This window comes from Ahaetulla prasina, chromosome 3 (assembly GCF_028640845.1).
Source record: "Ahaetulla prasina isolate Xishuangbanna chromosome 3, ASM2864084v1, whole genome shotgun sequence".
Lineage (NCBI taxonomy): Eukaryota > Metazoa > Chordata > Lepidosauria > Squamata > Colubridae > Ahaetulla > Ahaetulla prasina.
The window spans coordinates 169,396,498-169,420,091 of record NC_080541.1 but is presented as its reverse complement, the minus strand read 5'-3'; the positions used below and the strand labels follow the sequence as shown (position 1 = coordinate 169,420,091).

At 40.9% G+C, this 23,594-nt stretch overlaps 1 protein-coding gene across 3 annotated transcripts in view; it reads right to left on the bottom strand.

Annotated features, from left to right (window-relative positions):
* Nucleotides 1–112: 112 nt before the first annotated feature.
* Nucleotides 113–23,594, bottom strand: part of ECHDC2 (enoyl-CoA hydratase domain containing 2) — a 37,152-nt gene continuing 13,670 nt past the window's right edge. For 2 of the 3 annotated variants that reach the window (XM_058177647.1, XM_058177643.1), the window contains 3 exons: nucleotides 18,153–18,203; nucleotides 2,139–2,186; nucleotides 113–1,528 (listed from right to left, as the gene is read on the bottom strand). In XM_058177647.1, coding sequence (XP_058033630.1) covers nucleotides 1,451–1,528; nucleotides 2,139–2,186; nucleotides 18,153–18,203 — 177 coding nt within the window. In that variant the 3' untranslated portion in view covers nucleotides 113–1,450. Of the gene's footprint in view, nucleotides 1,529–2,138; nucleotides 2,187–3,681; nucleotides 3,733–18,152; nucleotides 18,204–23,594 lie in introns of all 3 variants that reach the window. The other variant, XM_058177644.1, reaches the window with a different exon arrangement.

The window sequence follows — 23,594 nt, the reverse complement described above, 5'->3', positions numbered from 1 at the left end:
TGGATATAACACCTTTGAGAATGAGGGGCTGATTGGATAATAAACGCAAGGATCATTACCAATATAAAGGAAAAGAAGTATACAGGAGGTGAAACCAAAAAGAGAAAGGGAATGAAATATAATAATATAATATAGTATAGTATATTATAGTGTACAGTACAGTACAGTACAATACAATACAATACAATACAATAATGTTTTCTAGTTCCCTTGTACAGACCATTACACGTGTTGGCAGTTTTCTATCCCTTCCCTAATATTTTCTAGAACAGAATTCACATTTTTCACAACTTCAGATATCCATTATAACCTCAAGACCTTTTTTCCTGGTTACTGTATATATTGAAGTTACATGTTTTTTGTCCACCATGCATAACTTTACGTTTATTTAAACTGAACATTTTCAATTTGACTGACAATTGTTTAACCACATCTTTTGGCAATTCTTCAAGATCATACTGGATTTTTTTACCACCATGAATACTTTGTATGATCTACAAATTTCTCTAGGACACAGTTTAACTCCAAATCAAGTATCTACTTGCTACCTTAAAAGGTAGCCACCTACTCTGATTTCATAATAAAAATATAAATATATAATATAAATCAATAAAAAAATGTCAGCAAGCAAGTCTGGAGAAATTAGAACTACCCACTATTAATAGATTGATAGAATGTTCCTGTTGTAAGGAAATAAAGCAATGGCATACTTACACATTTTCAGTTAAGTCTTTTAATTCTGAGCTTTATATAATTCAGAAACACAAAGAAAACTGATACCATTTTATATTATTTTGTCATAAAATAATTGAAATTCTTCAGATGTTTAAGGAATTACATGAAATTCTACATTTGGTAGCCATTAAAAAAATCTCCAAAGGTAACAATATCAAACCACTTCCATCTGTACCAAGAAAACTGCACTGGGTTGAACCATATAAGTTACTAGAACCTGAACCTGACTCAAAGGTGACTTCATACATTATTGTAACTTTTCTTTGTAGAAGAATCTTATTTTTTTGTACGTTGCTTATAAACTAACAAATGCAGTTGCTAGTTCTTTGGAATGATATACAGTTTCTCATTTAGCAACTGAAATCTTCCTAAGTGACCAATGTAACAGAAAAAGAGAGAGGCTGTCAAGTTAACAATTGCTGCTTTTCCTGTTGGATAAAAGTTTTCTTGTGCAGCAATTGTCAGTGTTAGTCCCCCTCAGGCACAGAAATTTACACATAAATGCATGCTTCGGTTGGAAAATGATTTTTTTTATTACTGTCATATTTGAACAGTAATACCCTTTACATTATTACTATTTAGTTCTTGACATCCAAAGTAGATTTCAAGCCAAAAAAAAAAGTATAAAGCTTATAAGGAAAAGCTTTCCAATAAGGCACAGCCTTTGGATCATCTTGTATTGTGTTCAGGCACTTTCAGAAACAGTGTTTTAGCCTCATTTACCAGTGAATTTTGGAAGTCGCTTCTCATTGAAAGCAGCCATTCCTTCCTGACGGTCTCTGGTAGGGAGATTCTGTGTTTAAAATACAAGTCAATTGTTTTATATTTCATTTCTTAATCTTTTCAAAAGTTTTCAAGCCTTTCACCAAAACTTCCATCCCTTCAAACTTCCCAAGATAGTAGGCGTAGGATGATTGGGGCTGTAGCCCAAAACCTCTAGACTAGAGCATAGTCCTAGTTCCAAGCTCCTGTTCTTTCATTCTCGAGTCAAAACTCCAAATAGATGGGCTCTGTGTCCCCAAAATGAATAAATTAATACTCACTGGGTTTTGTAATTGTTTTTATTTGATCTACACTGACTCATTTTGAAGGAGGGCTGCCTCCAAATATTAAATAAAGAAAAGGCAGGTATAGTTTGGGATGAGCGCATGTATGTAGATACACAAAAAATGTAATTTGGTTTACTGGGTTTCTTTTATTGCTCTGTGGGTGTGGGTGCATATTTGTATTAATCAGAACTGAAGAATGGAGAAAAGTGTAACAATCCAAATATCTGAGAAGCAACAACACACAATGAAGCTAAAAAGAAGAAACATCTGTCTGTTTTTACTAATCTTTGTAAATTGTTATACCAATGATAAAGTTTGGGGGGGGGGCACAAGATTTTTTAAAAAAGAAAATACCTGGGCATAGCACATTCTTTCAATAGCCATTCCTGAGGCAATATCAACCTGAAAAGGAAGAAATAAAATCTTTTTGCCCACCTAAAGGAAAGCAGTACCAAGTTACCAATTCAGAAATAATACATTGAAGTATGGATTTAATGAATTATAATCAGTCATCCTGGATTTCCACCAGATTTAATCAGTGACACAAGACAAGGTTCTCTCTACCAAGCAAAGCTTTCAACACATAAATATTAACAGATTTATTATAGGTGCAGCTACATTAGATTCCCAGAACAGATACATTTGGATTGTGCTAGAATATAGAACCTTGTGGGAATTTCAATATGAAAATGAGCATTACCTATGCAATTGCTGTATGTGCTCATACACACTATTCATGTCTCCTACAATAACACTTATCTAAGTTACATTTAAGATAACATTTAAGTGGACAACCACTTAAATATGAACCAGCAGTGTGCTGGCAGCTGCCAAAAAAGCCAACACAGTCCTAGGCTGCGTTAACAGGAAAAGAACTAAGCTCACTGGAAGTTTTAGTACCACTTTATAATGCCTTGGTAAGACCACACTTGGAATACTGCATCTCGTTTTGGTCACCACAAAATAAAAACAATGTTGAGACTCAAAAAAGTGCAGAGAAGAGCAACAATGAGGATTAGGGGACTGGAGGCTAAAACGTGAAGAACAGTTGCAGGAATTGGGTATGTCTAGTCTAATGAAAAGAAGAATTAGGGGTGACATAATAACAGTTTATCTATTTGAGGGGCTGTCACAAAGAAGAGGGGGGCAATCTATTTTCCAAAGTACCTAAAAGCAAGACAAAGCAATGGATGGAAACTAATAAAGGAGAGATCCAACCTAGAAATAAGAAATTTCCTGACAATTAGAACAATCAGTCAATGGAATGGCTTGCCTTCAGAAGTTGTTGGTGCTCCATCACTGGAGATTTTTAAGAAAAAATAGCCATTTGTCTGAAATGGTTTAAAGTCTTCTTGGGGATTGGACTAGTCACTAGAAGAAGGTCTCTTCCAACTCTGTTATTCTGTATTCTGTATAATTGTCCTTTTGCCCCTCCTGACAACTCAGGAGAATGTTCTATAGTAACAGTAGTTGAAGCTTCGTGTGGAAATGGTGATTTGTAAGGGTATTCTTTCTTCTACTTCTCTATCCTGGTAAAGACCGTTTTGTCTCCTGGCTGAGTGCACTAATACTGAAAATGCGGCATCAGAATGAAGCAGCAATTATGGTCATGTGTACATTTCTTATTTCTACTTCTGATTCAGAGAATGAAATAGATTTGTCACTCATGTCAAAGTACCATAACTTGACTGCTAATGTAGAGATGGCCACCAGAAGGCAGGAAAAAATAGACAACTTTTAACTCTTGCTACAATATTAGCAGACTGAATTTCTGCAGTTTAGTTCTGGGAGCTCTAATAAAATGTTGTGGGTCTTTTTGGAACATTATTTCTCTACCTTTCTGTGGAACCTTAAATATACCAGTAAATTGAAGAAGCTTGTTGAAATAAATAATTACCTCAATTCCTTTGTTTATAGCCAATTTACCCAGTCTCACGGCTATTGGAGCCTTTAAAAAGAAAAGAAACATTTTTGTATTAAAAATTTTGTTTGTTTGCATGTACACAATGCGCCTGTCTGCGCGCTCTCTCTCTCTCACACACACGCACGCATGCACACAAACACACACTCCATCAATTCCACACATAACTAGTCTGGATAAATTGCCTCATAAAGAAACTCATAATCAACAAGTGCTACAGATTGCAATACATCATTTTCACAATAAGGAGAGTAAATACATGACCGCCTCTGGTATATTGCATAAATTCCTAAAAAAACGGAAGATACTTTTAATTTGCAGAACATACACTATTCAGGGAGGCATCGGGAGTTTTGAGGAAGTCTTTTTTTTAGTTTTACTTCATAAAAACAAAAATGACTCCGTCAAGACTCCAGATGCTAAACAAAGTTGAAACTGTGGTAACCCCAGGGTCATAAGCTAAATTGGAAACTTGAGACTACTTATGGATATATCATTGGTTCAGGTTTTCTTAGGCCTCACAGCCAGGAGAACTTGATTTGACCTGCAGCTCTCCCTGAATTGGGCCCCTAACCTTCTCTGAGTTAGATGCATAGTTCTGTTTCCCCTGAGGCCCCTCGCCTTCCTGAGATAAGCTTCTAGTTTTGCATTCCTTAAGTTGAGTTTCTATTCAGGTAAAACGCATGATTTCCTGAAAAACACGTGGTATTTTGCTAATACGTATACTCTAAACGCTTGCTGATTGGTGATGTTAAGTTTCTATATGCTAAATTCCCTCATTGCTGTAATTACCCCTCCCTGCTAAAACTGCATAATAAAAGAGACTGTTGCGATCTAAGGGGGATCTTTTTACAAAAGCTTTTTCTACAACCCTTTCTTCGTACTCTCTCATTTCGAAGAACTCCTGGTGTGGTGTCTTTTATTTGGCTTCTTTCGTCCTTGCGAGGACCCACTAAATTGTCTCAGCGAGGGCTGAGACCCGTTCCTGCGGGAACCCAGGACAACATTAACAGGGAACCTAGGACAACAAATAATTGTTGCAGACCAACAGCAACATCTGGGGGCTCGTCCTGTCCTGTTGTGTTGTCCAGAGGCGCGATCGTTGTCTAGCGGTGCGTCACCTTCACCCTCATTGCTTACCCGTCCGGGATGCGACACGTGCACACGTAAGTAATGGGCTCCTCGAACTCGAAAGTCTCATCATGGCATAGGAATGAGCTTTACTCTCTGGTGAAGAAGGCTAATTGTTTGCAAAAAGTTAATGGCACCACTGTCTATCCTCTTTCTAAGAAATCTCTTACCTCTTTTCTAGTCTCCTTCTGTCTCTGTAGCTGCCTCTGCTCCCCCTGCAGACACAGCTCTTTCTCCTTCTGCAGCGTCTCCCCTTCGGAGGATACAGACTTAGCTGCAGGCACTCTCTCTGCCTTGGTTGCTCTTTCTTCTCTTTCTCTAAGAACTGAACCCCCGATATCGGCTTACCCTTTAAACCTCAATCCACCAGGAGGAGGACAGCCGATACATGATAACATCAATGTACGGGTGCTTAAAAATTTAAAAGAAGCTGTTACTTCCTACGGCATTCACTCTCCTTCAGTTCCTCTGCCCGCTCATTCCTTTCCCTCCTCCCTTTCCCCCCACTCTGAACCTTCAAAGCATATTGAGCTAGAAATACCTGTTTCTTCCATCCCTGCTTTGAAAACTGCCTCCTTTCCCCTGCCTGCCTCCCTTCCCCCAGAGCACCCCTCCCTTTCCCCCATGGGTGATCAGCAACTGATTTGGTTTAATTGCTTCTCTATATCTGGAAAAAATCTGGAAAAAAATTTGCTCACAGTGACCACATGGGAAAAATTGGGAACCTTTTTCCATGAAAGTCCAAGAGCCCCTGTAAAAATTCTGTCCATCTGGCACATGATCCTTGAATGCCTCATTTTACTTGCAGACGTCACTTAGATCAAAAATGACTTAAAAGGATCCACAATCACAGTCATGATTTAAACTGCTGAGTTTTCTCAGACAAGTTCCCCAGGTCTTTAAATGTTGTTTGATGATGTGTGTGCTTGTGTATGTATGTATGTGATCATTTTCAGACCTGCATAAGAATTGTAGAGATAATTGTGATGCTTGATTTGCATGGAATGTGTGTATGTGCAAAACTCATTGAGAAGGTGTGAAATTTCTGTGTTGTCTTTTGGATTTGCAAGAAATGTGTGCATGTGTGAGAAATTGTCTCTGCATGTGTGTGTGTGTGTGTGTGTGTATCTGTCTGCATAAATTCCGTATGCAAGCAGCCAGGTACTTTTGGAAAAGAAATAAAACATTTTTCTTTCCTTTTGCAAGCAAGTGAGTTACTTTTGGACATTTTTTTTTCTCTTCATATGCATGAGAGTGTCTTTCCAGTGAGTTACTTTTAACTTTTTTTCTCTGCCCTCTGGCTTATCTTAACTACCCCCCCCCTTTTTGTTCCTTGCTGTGCCAGGGAAAAGGGTGGGCTACGGGGGATAACCATCCACCCCCACTCCATTTTTTTTTTCTCTCTTCTTTCTTGTCTGAGAAGGGAGGGACAATTAGGCTCTCTGGAAGCATTGCTTTTGTAAAAAGCTATGTAAAAAACTATGCAGATATATTTTCTTTTTCACCATGAAAACAATTTTGATTTTAATTTTTAATCATGCATACAATTTTGATTTTGCTTTTAATTTTTTATCTTTTCTGGAACTTTTTGAGGTTTAACCTGCCTGATTAAACCTATACCTTTATAAATGTTTTCAAAGCACTGAGTTGACTAAAAATTTTTCATTTAGCTTTGTATTTTTGCAGCTGTTAACATACATAATAAGAGTTGGAAGGGACCCTTGGAGGTCTTCTAGTCCAACCCCCTGCCCAGGCAGGAAACCCTACAGCATTTCAGACACATGGCTATCTTCTTATGTATGGATGCATTTTTTTTTAAGCGTAAATCTGTTTTTTGGAAAATGCACTTAGGTTTTCCACATAAACAGACTCACCCTAAAGCTTCCGCCATGTTTTTCTTTTTTGAATCAGACTCAGTGTGCCCCTTATTTGCTGTTTGTGTTTCTTTTTCTTTTTTAGCAGCACAATATGTGCCCTGTTTTAGGAACTATTTCAGAGATGAGTTAGAAAGTTATAGGATGTGATAAGTTAGAAGGTTGTGGTTTGTTTTTGGAAGTTTTTGATAGCATGGATTTGTTAGTGACCAACTTCCACACATGAATAAAAAGGGTGGGAGTTGGGTTTTTATTGATTGATTGTCTTTTTCTCTGTCTTCCACATAGTATGTTACTCAAATAGTACAAACTATTTTTCAATCTTACTTGTCCCCTTCTCTTGATTCTAATCTCACTTCTCTTTTCACAACTTTACAGTCTCTCATTTACAACCGTACACATCCCTATTTTGTTATGTAGCAGACGCTGCCTCTGCCTCCTCTCTTTGACACTTTCTCCTGTCTCTCCTTGGGACAGTCACTCCTATTTTCATCAAAACAAAAGGCGCTCATGAAACAATTTGGCTTCACGGCTGCTGAGGCATCTGATCATACATCAATGCCCTACTTGCAGCCGCCAAGGTAACTCTCTTCCGATGGGGTCAACCCCAGAGGAACAGTGGCCTGTCAAATTTGGCAAATGGATGTAACTCAATATCCATCCTTTATACATATTCAGGTTTCATCATGGCAACCTTGCAAAGGGTGAAACCAAAACAAGTTATTAATCATTGTATTCGGACTTTCGTAACGTTGGGATGTCCAAAACTCTAAAACTGACAATGGACCAGCCTATACGAGCTCTGCCTTTGCACAATTTTGCCATCGCTGGTCAATAATCCATAAATTCGGCATTCCTTTCAATAGCCAGGGCCAGGCCATTATAGAGAGCGAATTTGACTCTTAAACAGGCCTTGGACAGACACTTGGGGTCAAAAGGCATCAGCCCCCCGACACTCCCGGCGTTGCAAAATGTATTAAATGTTTGCTTGTATTCATTGAATTTTCTTAATCTAACTGGATCTCCTGCCTCCACCGCCGCCTCGAGACAGTTTTCCTCCTCCCTCCCTCTTCTCGTCCTCTGGTATATTATAGGCATCTTCCGGATCCAGCTTGGAAAGGTCCAGCTCAATTGATTACCTGGGGAAAAGGCTACGCTGCAGTTCAATTGCCTGATCGAGTCCTGTGGGTTCCGGCTCGCTGTGTTCGCCCCTGTCATCTCAATCAATCAAAACAGAAAGATGAAGATCCTTCTGATCCTATCACTGATCTCTCTTGCCCCTTCTGTCTCTAAAATTTCCCTTCTCTCTGCTACCCATTTCTCCTCTGGTGTATCTCGCTTCTTGCCTCTTCCCACGTTTCTACCTCTGCAGCTCTCCGTTGCAGCGCTCCTTATCCGGAGCACAGCAGAACCTGCATCGTCTCCAAATTATACTTGGACTATTTTGGACTTCCAAGGAAGCGTCCTTCATTCCATCTCTAATCGAACTCTGTGGCCTTGGTTTCCTGCACTCTACTTTGACTTTGCTGAAATGCTGGTCGGCGCCCATGGATTTAAACATAAAACAAAATGTAATCCTTCCCCTCGGGACGTCTGGTCAATTGGTCCAGGCCTGTATATCTGCCCAGGACATCTTACTGATCTCTCCCACCTAGATGAATGTGGGACCATCTCTGATTGGTACTGTAAGTCCTGGCAATGTGTGTCAACTGGAAAGATTTGGTGGACTGCTCCTATACTACTGACTATATCAAAGCTGTACTAGGCCCTGATAACAATTTGCCTTGGAAATTCCTGCTCCAATTGGGCCTGCTGCGTCCTCAATCCTATGACTGTTACTTTTACATCTCATGGAAGGGTCTTCCGATTACTGAATGGCTTAAAGGGAAAAGATGGGGGAAGGTCGAGAGATAATTCGATTACAGACATCCAGGAAATATATTCATAATTCGTCTTACCATGTCCTTAGAAACATCCCCACCTGTGGGCCCAAACAAACAAGTCAATTCGCCCTTTTTACAGCCCTTGATTAAAAGCAACAATCCATTGGTGTCCCTGGTCTCCTCTGCACATGATGCCCTTGTGGCAGCCCGTACTTTTCCTAACAATGATAGTAGATGTTGGCTGTGTCTGTCTTCTCAACCCCCTTTTTATGAGGCCATAGGTTCCGCCCTACCTTTTACCAATAGCACCTCAGATACCGGTTGTAGGTGGTCTAACTCTTCTATAACGGTATCCTCAATTGAAGGTCAAGGTTGTTGCCTTGGGTATGTACCCTCTAACTTTTCTCACTATTGTATCAATGCCTCCTCGGATGCCTATACTTCCTGCACAATATACTTGTCCAAAGAAAGGCTAGGACTTGACACTGGAGGGTGGACTATAATACACACTACTCTATCAACTGCAGATCTTTCCAAACGTTTAAACGGTCAGTTTTTTATTCCTTCCAATGGCTCTATTTGGGCCTGCTCACGGTGCTACTGCATGTGTCAGTGGAGACATTTTACACACAAAACACGCTTTTGCATTCAGGTTTATCTTCTCCCTAAAATGTCTGTTTTTTCCAATAATGAGTTCTTTTCTCGCATAGAAACACCCCAATACCTTCCACGAACCAAACGGGAGGTGGTTACTACTATGACTTTGGCCCTTCTCCTGGGCCTAGGAGCCACTGGTGCTGCAACTGGAATCGCAGGAATGGTTGTGGCTGACAAAAACATCCGCAGGCTCAGTATTGAAATAGATGCTGATCTCAAACGCATTGAGCAATCTATGGTTGCCCTCCAAAATTCCCTGACCTCTCTCTCCGAAGTTGTGTTACAAAATAGAAGGGGTTTGGACTTGCTATTCTTAAAACAGGGCGGTCTGTGTGTAGCTTTGAAAGAAGAATGTTGTTTTTACACTGAAAGTTCTGGTGTTGTGCTTGACTCTATGGCAGAATTAAATACCCGATTGAAAGATAGAGAAAAAGAGCGTTCTCTATCCCATACGTGGTATCAGGGAATGTTCAATCTCTCTCCCTGGTTAACCACCCTCCTCTCTGCCCTAGCTGGTCCTCTGATTTTGTTGCTCCTTGCATGTACAATTGGCCCATGTGTCATGGGGAGAGTTTTAGCATTTTTGAAACAACGACTAAACAGTATTGGAGATGATGTCCTCTTGCTAAAGAACACTGTTGAAAATGAATATAAACAACCTCTTTTAGAATTAGCCTCTGAGGCTGATGAAGACTCTGCATCGGGAACCATTCCTTTGGAAAAGTGTACTGACTCCCTGCGGGGTCTCCCGGAGGGGGGATCCACTGGGGATGTCATAGCTTTAGAAGAATATTACCCATCTTAAAAAATAAAAACAGAGGACATATGGATATATCATTGGTTCAGGTTTTCTTAGGCCTCACAGCCAGGAGAACTTGATTTGACCTGCAGCTCTCCCTGAATTGGGCCCCTAACCTTCTCTGAGTTAGATGCATAGTTCTGTTTCCCCTGAGGCCCCTCGCCTTCCCTGAGATAAGCTTCTAGTTTTGCATTCCTTAAGTTGAGTTTCTATTCAGGTAAAACGCATGATTTCCTGAAAACCATGTGGTATTTTGCTAATACGTATACTCTAAACGCTTGCTGATTGGTATAGCTAAGTTTCTATATGTTAATTCCCTCATTGCTGTAATTACCCCTCCCTGCTAAAACTGCATAATAAAAGAGACTGTTGCGATCTAAGGGGATCTTTTTTACAACAGCTTTTTCTACAACCCTTTCTTCGTACTCTCTCATTTTGAAGAACTCCTGGTGTGGTGTCTTTTATTCGGCTGCTTTCGTCCTTGCGAGGACCCCCTAAATTGTCTCAACGAGGGTTGAGACCCGTTCCTGCGGGAACCCAGGACAACATTAACAGGGAACCTAGGGCGACAAATAATTGTTGCAGACCAACAGCAACATCTGGGGGCTCGTCCTGACCTGTTGTGTTGTCCAGAGGCGTGATCGTTGTCTAGCGGTGCGTCACCTTCACCCTCATTGCTTACCCGTCCGGGATGCGACACATGCATACGTAAGTAATGAGCTCCTCGAACTCGAAAGTCTCATCATGGCATAGGAATGAGCTTTACTCTCTGGTGAAGAAGGCTAATTGTTTGCAAAAAGTTAATGGCACCACTGTCTATCCTCTTTCTAAGAAATCTCTTACCTCTTTTCTAGTCTCCTTCTGTCTCTGTAGCTGCCTCTGCTCCCCCTGCAGACACAGCTCTTTCTCCTTCTGCGGCGTCTCCCCCCCCACCGGAGGATACAGACATAGCTGCAGGAACTCTTTCTGCCTTGGTTGCTCTTTCTTCTCTCTTTCTAAGAACTGAACCCCGATATCGGCTTACCCTTTAAACCTCAATCCACCAGGAGGAGGACAGCCGATACATGATAACATCAATGTACGGGTGCTTAAAATTTAAAAATATTAGAATGTGCAGAAATGGATGGGTTAAGTGATGTATTTTCTTCCATTCATTCTCAGTTTTTTTGGCTTTTTCAAATTAAAAAAAGCTTTACTTACCAGCACAAAAAACACCCTTTACTTTGCTTTTGACTATTACAGCACGGATACTTTCATCAAAATGGAGAACATCAAGGATTTCATATAACTAATGAAAGAAGAGAATAAATCCAACATTCAATTCAGTGAAAACTTCCTTTGAGGCCACAGCTATGTGTGTGTGATCACACTTTAGCTGATAAAATACATACAGTAAGCTGCATAATTTGTTTTTCGTATGTGGCTTCTACTACAAAATCTGCATTAAGATCTAGAAAATTACTGTTCATTGACAATTATGGTGATCTTGGACCTTGGATACCCATATCCTTTCAAACAATATCTATATAAGAGAAAATTAAATAATCATCACTTACTTCGTCTACAAACACTTTCCCCAGGGCATTTCTGGCATGTGGTCTGTTCATCTGAATTTCTGCGATTCCTTTACTCCCCAAAAGAACAATAATATATTTTTTTTAAAAAAGGTTTTGTGTCTTGTTTACTTAATCAAATCAATTCCAGGCCATCATTCAGTTCAAGCTCATAATAAAATATCAGAAAATGCAAACACTGTGTTTCAGGAGCTTTTTTTTTAAGCACAGGCATCTCAGAGAAGCCTAAAAAGCAAATCTAGGAATAAAAATAGCAGTAAAACTAATGAATAAATGTGGACTTAGAAACTAATTAAGGTCAGGGTTGGAGAGCAGTCAGAAAATCATTTCAAAAAAGAGTGTGAAACAGGGGTCACCAACTGTCAAACACCCCCCCCCCCGGTCCATGGACTGGTATCTATCCACGGCATTCAAGAAACCATACTGCAATGGTCATAAGTGTGAAAAAGGGTCCAAAGTCACTTTTTTCAGTGCCGTCGGAACTTCAAGCAGTCACTAAACGAACTGTTGTAGTAGAAGACTACCTATATACTGCTTCATAGTTACTCTTTATAGCTATACAAACATTTCGAATTTCATTTGCTACAATTACGAGTATGGAAAGCCTCTCTGCGGTGGGACATTAATTTCCTTAAAGGAATCAAGCATTCTCATATGGCCAAAGGAAGTCCAAAAACAATTTTGTTTGGCTTTTCAGCCTGTTTTATTTATTTGTTTATTTTGTCACACAGTATATATAAGCATAAGCATGAAATAACTATACAATATATAAACATATATATAAGCATGAGTATGTAATAACTATATTAATTGGATATAATGAAAGGAAATAATAGGACAGGAACGGTAGGCACGCTTGTGCTCTTATGCTTTCTCCAGGGCCCTCTGACAACTACGTTCCAAGGCAGTGGGTGGTTGTTGTTTTTTCTTCTTCCAAACTTGGCAGCTTTAAGAATAGAATAGAAACAGGAGACCATGAGTCTTGCCTTAGGCATAGGCATAAAGCCAGGTTGGTGACCTTGGGCCAGCCCAAGGAGGAGGCAATAACAAATCACTTCCGAAAAACTTTGTCACTGATACAAGAGATACATTGGGAACTTTTTCCATGAAAGTCCAAGAGCCCCTGTAAAAATTCTGTACATCTGGCACATGATCCTTGAATGCCTCATTTTACTTGCAGACGTCACTTAGATCAAAAATGACTTAAAAGGATCCACAATCAGTCATGATTTAAACTGCTGAGTTTTTTCAGACAAGTTCCCCAGGTCTGTAAATGTTGTTTGATGATGTGTGTGCTTGTGTATGTATGTATGTGATCATTTTCAGACCTGCATAAAAATTGTAGAGATAATTGTGATGCTTGATTTGCATGGAATGTGTGTATGTGCAAAACTCATTGAGAAGGTGTGAAATTTCTGTGTTGTTTTTTGGATTTGCAAGAAATGTGTGCATGTGTGAGAAATTGTCTCTGCATGTGTATGTGTGTGTGTGTGTGTATCTGTCTGCATAAATTCCGTATGCAAGCAGCCAGGTACTTTTGGAAAAAAAAAAAAAAACATTTTTTTTTTCCTTTTGCAAGCAAGTGAGTTACTTTTGGACATTTTTTTTTCTCTTCATATGCATGAGAGTGTCTTTCCAGTGAGTTACTTTTAACTTTTTTTTCTCTGCCCTCGCTGGCTTATCTTAACTACTCCCCCCTTTTGTTCCTTGCTGTGCCAGGGAAAAGGGTGGGCTACGGGGGATAACCATTCACCCCCACTCCATTTTTTTTTCTCTCTTCTTTCTTGTCTGAGAAGGGAGGGACAATTAGGCTCTCTGGAAGCATTGCTTTTGTAAAAGGCTATGTAAAACCTATGCAGATATATTTTCTTTTCCACCATGAAAACAATTTTGATTTTAATTTTTAATCATGCATACAATTTTGATTTTGATTTTAATTTTCATTTTTTATCTTTTCTGGAACTTTTTGAGGTTTAACCTGCCTGATTAAACCTATACCTTTATAAATGTTTTCAAAGCACTGAGTTGACTAAAAATGTTTCATTTAGCTTTGTATTTTTGCAGCTGTTGACATACATCATAAGAGTTGGAAGGGACCCTTGGAGGTCTTCTAGTCCAACCCCCTGCCCAGGCAGGAAACCCTACAGCATTTCAGACACATGGCTATCTTCTTATGTATGGATGCATTTTTTTTTAAGCGTAAATCTGTTTTTTGGAAAATGCACTTAGGTTTTCCACATAAACAGACTCACCCTAAAGCTTCCGCCATGTTTTTCTTTTTTGAATCAGACTCAGTGTGCCCCTTATTTGCTGTTTGTGTTTCTTTTTCTTTTTTAGCAGCACAATATGTGCCCTGTTTTAGGAACTATTTCAGAGGTGAGTTAGAAAGTTATAGGATGTGATAAGTTAGAAGGTTGTGGTTTGTTTTTGGAAGTTTTTGATAGCATGGATTTGTTAGTGACCAACTTCCACACATGAATAAAAAGGGTGGGAGTTGGGTTTTTATTGATTGATTGTCTTTTTCTCTGTCTTCCACATAGTTTGTTACTCAAATAGTACAAACTATTTTTCAATCTTACTTGTCCCCTTCTCTTGATTCTAATCTCACTTCTCTTTTCACAACTTTACAGTCTCTCATTTACAAACGTACACATCCCTATTTTGTTATGTAGCAGACGCCATGGCCTCTGCCTCCTCTCTTTGACACTTTCTCCTGTCTCTCCTTGGGACAGTCACTCCTATTTTCATCAAAACAAAAGGCGCTCATGAAACAATTTGGCTTCACGGCTGCTGAGGCATCTGATCATACATCAATGCCCTACTTGCAGCCGCCAAGGTAACTCTCTTCCGATGGGGGTCAACCCCAGAGGAACAGTGGCCTGTCAAATTTGGCAAATGGATGTAACTCAATATCCATCCTTTATACATATTCAGGTTTCATCATGGCAACCTTGCAAAGGGGTGAAACCGCAAAACAAGTAATTAATCATTGTATTCGGACTTTCGTAACGTTGGGATGTCCAAAAACTCTAAAAACTGACAATGGACCAGCCTATACGAGCTCTGCCTTTGCACAATTTTGCCATCGCTGGTCAATAATCCATAAATTCGGCATTCCTTTCAATAGCCAGGGCCAGGCCATTATAGAGAGAGCGAATTTGACTCTTAAACAGGCCTTGGACAGACACTTGGGGTCAAAAGGCATCAGCCCCCCGACACTCCCGGCGTTGCAAAATGTATTAAATGTTTGCTTGTATTCATTGAATTTTCTTAATCTAACTGGATCTCCTGCCTCTACTGCTGCCTCGAGACAGTTTTCCGCTCCTCCCCTTCCCTCTTCTCGTCCTCTGGTATATTATAGGCATCTTCCGGATCCAGCATGGAAAGGTCCAGCTCAATTGATTACCTGGGGAAAAGGCTACGCTGCAGTTCAATTGCCTGATCGAGTCCTGTGGGTTCCGGCTCGCTGTGTTCGCCCCTGTCATCTCAATCAATCAAAACAGAAAGATGAAGATCCTTCTGATCCTATCACTGATCTCTCTTGCCTCTTCTGTCTCTAAAATTTCCCTTCTCTCTGCTACCCATTTCTCCTCTGGTGTATCTCGCTTCTTGCCCTATTCCCACGTTTCTACCTCTGCAGCTCTGCGTTTGCAGCGCTCCTTATCCGGAGCACAGCAGAACCTGCATCGTCCAAATTATACTTGGACTATTTTGGACTTCAAGGAAGCGTCCTTCATTCCATCTCTAATCGAACTCTGTGGCCTTGGTTCCCTGCACTCTACTTTGACTTTGCTGAAATGCTGGTCGGCGCCCATGGATTTAAACGTAAAACAAAATGTAATCCTTCCCCTCGGGACGTCTGGTCAATTGGTCCAGGCCTGTATATCTGCCCAGGACATCTTACTGATCTCTCCACCTAGATGAATGTGGGACCATCTCTGATTGGTACTGTAAGTCCTGGCAATGTGTGTCAACTGGAAAGATTTGGTGGACTGCTCCTATACTACTGACTATATCAAAGCTGTACTAGGCCCTGATAACAATTTTGCCTTGGAAATCCTGCTCAATTGGGCCTGCTGCGCGTCGCCTCAATCCTATGACTGTTACTTTTACATCTCATGGAAGGGTCTTCCGATTACTGAATGGCTTAAAGGGAAAAGATGGGGGAAGGTCGAGAGATAATTCGATTACAAACATCCAGGAAATATATTCATAATTGCCTTACCATGTCCTTAGAAACATCCCCACCTGTGGGCCCAAACAAACAAGTCAATTCGCCTTTTACAGCCCTTGATTAAAAGCAACAATCCATTGGTGTCCCTGGTCTCTCTGCACATGATGCCCTTGTGGCAGCCCGTATTTTCCTAACAATGATAGTAGATGTTGGCTGTGTCTGTCTTCTCAACCCCTTTTATGAGGCCATAGGTTCCGCCTACCTTTTACCAATAGCACCTCAGATACCGGTTGTAGGTGGTCTAACTCTTCTATAACGGTATCCTCAATTGAAGGTCAAGGTTGTTGCCTTGGGTATGTACCCTCTAACTTTTCTCACTATTGTATCAATGCCTCCTCGGATGCCTATACTTCCTGCACAATATACTTGTCCAAAGAAAGGCTAGGACTTGACACTGGAGGTGGACTATAATACACACTACTCTATTAACTGCAGATCTTTCCAAACGCTTTAAACGGTCAGTTTTTATTCCTTCCAATGGCTCTATTTGGGCCTGCTCACGGTGCTACTGCATGTGTCAGTGGAGACATTTTACACACAAAACACGCTTTTGCATTCAGGTTTATCTTCTCCTAAAATGTCTGTTTTTCCAATAATGAGTTCTTTTCTCATAGAAACACCCCAATACCTTCCACGAACCAAACGGGAGGTGGTTACTACTATGACTTTGGCCCTTCTCCTGGGCCTAGGAGCCACTGGTGCTGCAACTGGAATCGCAGGAATGGTTGTGGCTGACAAAAACATCCGCAGACTCAGTATTGAGATAGATGCTGATCTCAAACGCATTGAGCAATCTATGGTTGCCCTCCAAAATTCCCTGACCTCTCTCTCCGAAGTTGTGTTACAAAATAGAAGGGGTTTGGACTTGCTATTCTTAAAACAGGGTGGTCTGTGTAGCTTTGAAAGAAGAATGTTGTTTTACACTGAAAGTTCTGGTGTTGTGCTTGACTCTATGGCAGAATTAAATACCGATTGAAAGATAGAGAAAAGAGCGTTCTCTATCCCATACGTGGTATCAGGGAATGTTCAATCTCTCTCCCTGGTTAACCACCCTCCTCTCTGCCCTAGCTGGTCCTCTGATTTTGTTGCTCCTTGCATGTACAATTGGCCCATGTGTCATGGGGAGAGTTCTAGCATTTTTGAAACAACGACTAAACAGTATTGGAGATGATGTCCTCTTGCTAAGAACACTGTTGAAAATGAATATAAACAACCTCTTTTAGAATTAGCCTCTGAGGCTGATGAAGACACTGAATCGGGAACCATTCCTTTGGAAAAGTGTACTGACTCCCTGCGGGGTCTCCCGGAGGGGGGATCCACTGGGGATGTCATAGCTTTAGAGGAATTTTACCCATCTTAAAAATAAAAACAATGTTGAGACTCAAAAAGTGCAGAGAAGAGCAACAATGAGGATTAGGGACTGAGGCTAAAACGTGAAGAACAGTTGCAGGAATTGGGTATGTCTAGTCTAATGAAAAGAAGAATTAGGGGTGATATAATAACAGTTTATCTATTTGAGGGGCTGCCACAAAGAAGAGGGGGGCAATCTATTTTCCAAAGTACCTAAAAGCAAGACGAAGCAATGGATGGAAACTAATAAAGGAGAGATCCAACCTAGAAATAAGAAATTTCCTGACAATTAGAACAATCAGTCAATGGAATGGCTTGCCTTCAGAAGTTGTTGGTGCTCCATCACTGGAGATTTTTAAGAAAAAATAGCCATTTGTCTGAAATGGTTTAAAGTCTTCTTGGGGATTGGACTAGTCACTAGAAGAAGGTCTCTTCCAACTCTGTTATTCTGTATTCTGTATAATTGTCCTTTTGCCCCTCCTGACAACTCAGGAGAATGTTCTATAGTAACAGTAGTTGAAGCTTCGTGTGGAAATGGTGATTTGTAAGGGTATTCTTTCTTCTACTTCTCTATCCTGGTAAAGACCGTTTTGTCTCCTGGCTGAGTGCACTAATACTGAAAATGCGGCATCAGAATGAAGCAGCAATTATGGTCATGTGTACATTTCTTATTTCTACTTCTGATTCAGAGAATGAAATAGATTTGTCACTCATGTCAAAGTACCATAACTTGACTGCTAATGTAGAGATGGCCACCAGAAGGCAGGAAAAAATACAGACAACTTTTAACTCTTGCTACAATATTAGCGGACTGAATTTCTGCAGTTTAGTTCTGGGAGCTCTAATAAAACGTTGTGGGTCTTTTTGGAACATTATTTCTCTACCTTTCTGTGGAACCTTAAATATACCAGTAAATTGAAGAAGCTTGTTGAAATAAATAATTACCTCAATTCCTTTGTTTATAGCCAATTTACCCAGTCTCACGGCTATTGGAGCCTTTAAAAAGAAAAGAAACATTTTTGTATTAAAAATTTTGTTTGTTTGCATATACACAATGCGCCTGTCTGCGCTCTCTCTCTCTCTCTCACACACACACACGCACGCATGCACACAAACACACACTCCATCAATTCCACACATAACTAGTCTGGATAAATTGCCTCATAAAGAAACTCATAATCAACAAGTGCTACAGATTGCAATACATCATTTTCACAATAAGGAGAGTAAATACATGACCGCCTCTGGTGTATTGCATAAATTCCTAAAAAAACGGAAGATACTTTTAATTTGCAGAACATACACTATTCAGGGAGGCATCGGGAGTTTTGAGGAAGTCTTTTTTTTAGTTTTACTTCATAAAAACAAAAATGACTCCGTCAAGACTCCAGATGCTAAACAAAGTTGAAACTGTGGTAACCCCAGGGTCATAAGCTAAATTGGAAACTTGAGACTACTTATGGATATATCATTGGTTCAGGTTTTCTTAGGCCTCACAGCCAGGAGAACTTGATTTGACCTGCAGCTCTCCCTGAATTGGGCCCCTAACCTTCTCTGAGTTAGATGCATAGTTCTGTTTCCCCTGAGGCCCCTCGCCTTCCCTGAGATAAGCTTCTAGTTTTGCATTCCTTAAGTTGAGTTTCTATTCAGGTAAAACGCATGATTTCCTGAAAAACACGTGGTATTTTGCTAATACGTATACTCTAAACGCTTGCTGATTGGTATAGCTAAGTTTCTATATGTTAATTCCCTCATTGCTGTAGTTCCCCCCTCCCTGCTAAAACTGCATAATAAAAGAGACTGTTGCGATCTAAGGGGAATCTTTTTACAACAGCTTTTTCTACAACCCTTTCTTCGTACTCTCTCATTTTGAAGAACTCCTGGTGTGGTGTCTTTTATTCGGCTGCTTTCGTCCTTGCGAGGACCCCCTAAATTGTCTCAACGAGGGTTGAGACCCGTTCCTGCGGGAACCCAGGACAACATTAACAGGGAACCTAGGGCGACAAATAATTGTTGCAGACCAACAGCAACATCTGGGGGCTCGTCCAGTCCTGTTGTGTTGTCCAGAGGCGCGATCGTTGTCTAGCGGTGCGTCACCTTCACCCTCATTGCTTACCCGTCCGGGATGCGACACGTGCACACGTAAGTAATGAGCTCCTCGAACTCGAAAGTCTCATCATGGCATAGGAATGAGCTTTACTCTCTGGTGAAGAAGGCTAATTGTTTGCAAAAAGTTAATGGCACCACTGTCTATCCTCTTTCTAAGAAATCTCTTACCTCTTTTCTAGTCTCCTTCTGTCTCTGTAGCTGCCTCTGCTCCCCCTGCAGACACAGCTCTTTCTCCTTCTGCAGCGTCTCCCCCCCCTTCGGAGGATACAGACTTAGCTGCAGGCACTCTCTCTGCCTTGGTTGCTCTTTCTTCTCTTTCTCTAAGAACTGAACCCCCGATATCGGCTTACCCTTTAAACCTCAATCCACCAGGAGGGGGACAGCCGATACATGACAACATCAATGTACGGGTGCTTAAAAATTTAAAAGAAGCTGTTACTTCCTACGGCATTCACTCTCCTTCAGTTCCTCTGCCCGCTCATTCCTTTCCCTCCTCCCTTTCCCCCCACTCTGAACCTTCAAAGCATATTGAGCTAGAAATACCTGTTTCTTCCATCCCTGCTTTGAAAACTGCCTCCTTTCCCCTGCCTGCCTCCCTTCCCCCAGAGCACCCCTCCCTTTCCCCCATGGGTGATCAGCAACTGATTTGGTTTAATTGCTTCTCTATATCTGGAAAAAATCTGGAAAAAAATTTGCTCACAGTGACTAAATGGGAAACATTGGGAACCTTTTTCCATGAAAGTCCAAGAGCCCCTGTAAAAATTCTGTCCATCTGGCACATGATCCTTGAATGCCTCATTTTACTTGCAGACGTCACTTAGATCAAAAATGACTTAAAAGGATCCACAATCAGTCATGATTTAAACTGCTGAGTTTTCTCAGACAAGTTCCCCAGGTCTTTAAATGTTGTTTGATGATGTGTGTGCTTGTGTATGTATGTATGTGATCATTTTCAGACCTGCATAAGAATTGTAGAGATAATTGTGATGCTTGATTTGCATGGAATGTGTGTATGTGCAAAACTCATTGAGAAGGTGTGAAATTTCTGTGTTGTTTTTTGGATTTGCAAGAAATGTGTGCATGTGTGAGAAATTGTCTCTGCATGTGTGTGTGTGTGTGTGTGTATCTGTCTGCATAAATTCCGTATGCAAGCAGCCAGGTACTTTTGGAAAAGAAATAAAACATTTTTCTTTCCTTTTGCAAGCAAGTGAGTTACTTTTGGATTTTTTTTTCTCTTCATATGCATGAGAGTGTCTTTCCAGTGAGTTACTTTTAACTTTTTTTCTCTGCCCTCTGGCTTATCTTAACTACCCCCCCCTTTGTTCCTTGAAGTGCCAGGGAAAAGGGCGGGCTACGGGGGATAACCATCCACCCCCACTCCATTTTTTTTTCTTCTCTCTCTTCTTTCTTGTCTGAGAAGGGAGGGACAATTAGGCTCTCTGGAAGCATTGCTTTTGTAAAAGGCTATGTAAAAACTATGCAGATATATTTTCTTTTCCACCATGAAAACAATTTTGATTTTAATTTTTAATCATGCATACAATTTTGATTTTGCTTTTAATTTTTATTTTTTATCTTTTCTGGAACTTTTTGAGGTTTAACCTGCCTGATTAAACCTATACCTTTATAAATGTTTTCAAAGCACTGAGTTGACTAAAAATGTTTCATTTAGCTTTGTATTTTTGCAGCTGTTCACATACATCATTAGAGTTGGAAGGGACCCTTGGAGGTCTTCTAGTCCAACCCCCTGCCCAGGCAGGAAACCCTACAGCATTTCAGACACATGGCTATCTTCTTATGTATGGATGCATTTTTTTTTAAGCGTAAATCTGTTTTTTGGAAAATGCACTTAGGTTTTCCACATAAACAGACTCACCCTAAAGCTTCCGCCATGTTTTCTTTTTGAATCAGACTCAGTGTGCCCTTATTTGCTGTTTGTGTTCCTTTTTCTTTTTTAGCAGCACAATATGTGCCCTGTGTTAGGAACTATTTCAGAGATGAGTTAGAAAGTTATAGGATGTGATAAGTTAGAAGGTTGTGGTTTGTTTTTGGAAGTTTTTGATAGCATGGATTTGTTAGTGACCAACTTCCACACATGAATAAAAAGGGTGGGAGTTGGGTTTTATTGATTGATTGTCTTTTCTCTGTCTTCCACATAGTATGTTACTCAAATAGTACAAACTATTTTTCAATCTTACTTGTCCCTTCTCTTGATTCTAATCTCACTTCTCTTTTCACAACTTTACAGTCTCTCATTTACAAACGTACATCCCTATTTTGTTATGTAGCAGACGCTGCGGCCTCTGCCTCCTCTCTTTGACACTTTCTCCTGTCTCTCCTTGGGACAGTCACTCCTATTTTCATCAAAACAAAAGGCGCTCATGAAACAATTTGGCTTCACGGCTGCTGAGGCATCTGATCATACATCAATGCCCTACTTGCAGCCGCCAAGGTAACTCTCTTCCGATGGGGGTCAACCCCAGAGGAACAGTGGCCTGTCAACTATGGCAAATGGATGTAACTCAATATCCATCCTTTATACATATTCAGGTTTCATCATGGCAACCTTGCAAAGGGGTGAAACCGCAAAACAAGTTATTAATCATTGTATTCGGACTTTCGTAACGTTGGGATGTCCAAAAACTCTAAAAACTGACAATGGACCAGCCTATACGAGCTCTGCCTTTGCACAATTTTGCCATCGCTGGTCAATAATCCATAAATTCGGCATTCCTTTCAATAGCCAGGGCCAGGCCATTATAGAGAGAGCGAATTTGACTCTTAAACAGGCCTTGGACAGACACTTGGGGTCAAAAGGCATCAGCCCCCCGACACTCCCGGCGTTGCAAAATGTATTAAATGTTTGCTTGTATTCATTGAATTTTCTTAATCTAACTGGATCTCCTGCCTCCACTGCTGCCTCGAGACAGTTTTCCGCTCCTCCCCTCCCCTCTTCTCGTCCTCTGGTATATTATAGGCATCTTCCGGATCCAGCTTGGAAAGGTCCAGCTCAATTGATTACCTGGGGAAAAGGCTACGCTGCAGTTCAATTGCCTGATCGAGTCCTGTGGGTTCCGGCTCGCTGTGTTCGCCCCTGTCATCTCAATCAATCAAAACAGAAAGATGAAGATCCTTCTGATCCTATCACTGATCTCTCTTGCCTCTTCTGTCTCTAAAATTTCCCTTCTCTCTGCTACCCATTTCTCCTCTGGTGTATCTCGCTTCTTGCCCTCTTCCCACGTTTCTACCTCTGCAGCTCTCCGTTTGCAGCGCTCCTTATCCGGAGCACAGCAGAACCTGCATCGTCCCGCAAATTATACTTGGACTATTTTGGACTTCCAAGGAAGCGTCCTTCATTCCATCTCTAATCGAACTCTGTGGCCTTGGTTTCCTGCACTCTACTTTGACTTTGCTGAAATGCTGGTCGGCGCCCATGGATTTAAACATAAAACAAAATGTAATCCTTCCCCTCGGGACGTCTGGTCAATTGGTCCAGGCCTGTATATCTGCCCAGGACATCTTACTGATCTCTCCCACCTAGATGAATGTGGGACCATCTCTGATTGGTACTGTAAGTCCTGGCAATGTGTGTCAACCGGAAAGATTTGGTGGACTGCTCCCTATACTACTGACTATATCAAAGCTGTACTAGGCCCTGATAACAATTTGCCTTGGAATTCCTGCTCCAATTGGGCCTGCTGCGGCGTTCGCCTCAATCCTATGACTGTTACTTTTACATCTCATGGAAGGGGTCTTCCGATTACTGAATGGCTTAAAGGGAAAAGATGGGGGGGAAGGTCGAGAGATAATTCCGATTACAAACATCCAGGAAATATATTCATAATTCGTCTTACCATGTCCTTAGAAACATCCCCACCTGTGGGCCCAAACAAACAAGTCAATTCGCCCTTTTTACAGCCCTTGATTAAAAGCAACAATCCATTGGTGTCCTTGGTCTCCTCTGCACATGATGCCCTTGTGGCAGCCCGTACTTTTCCTAACAATGATAGTAGATGTTGGCTGTGTCTGTCTTCTCAACCCCCTTTTTATGAGGCCATAGGTTCCGCCCTACCTTTTACCAATAGCACCTCAGATACCGGTTGTAGGTGGTCTAACTCTTCTATAACGGTATCCTCAATTGAAGGTCAAGGTTGTTGCCTTGGGTATGTACCCTCTAACTTTTCTCACTATTGTATCAATGCCTCCTCGGATGCCTATACTTCCTGCACAATATACTTGTCCAAAGAAAGGCTAGGACTTGACACTGGAGGGTGGACT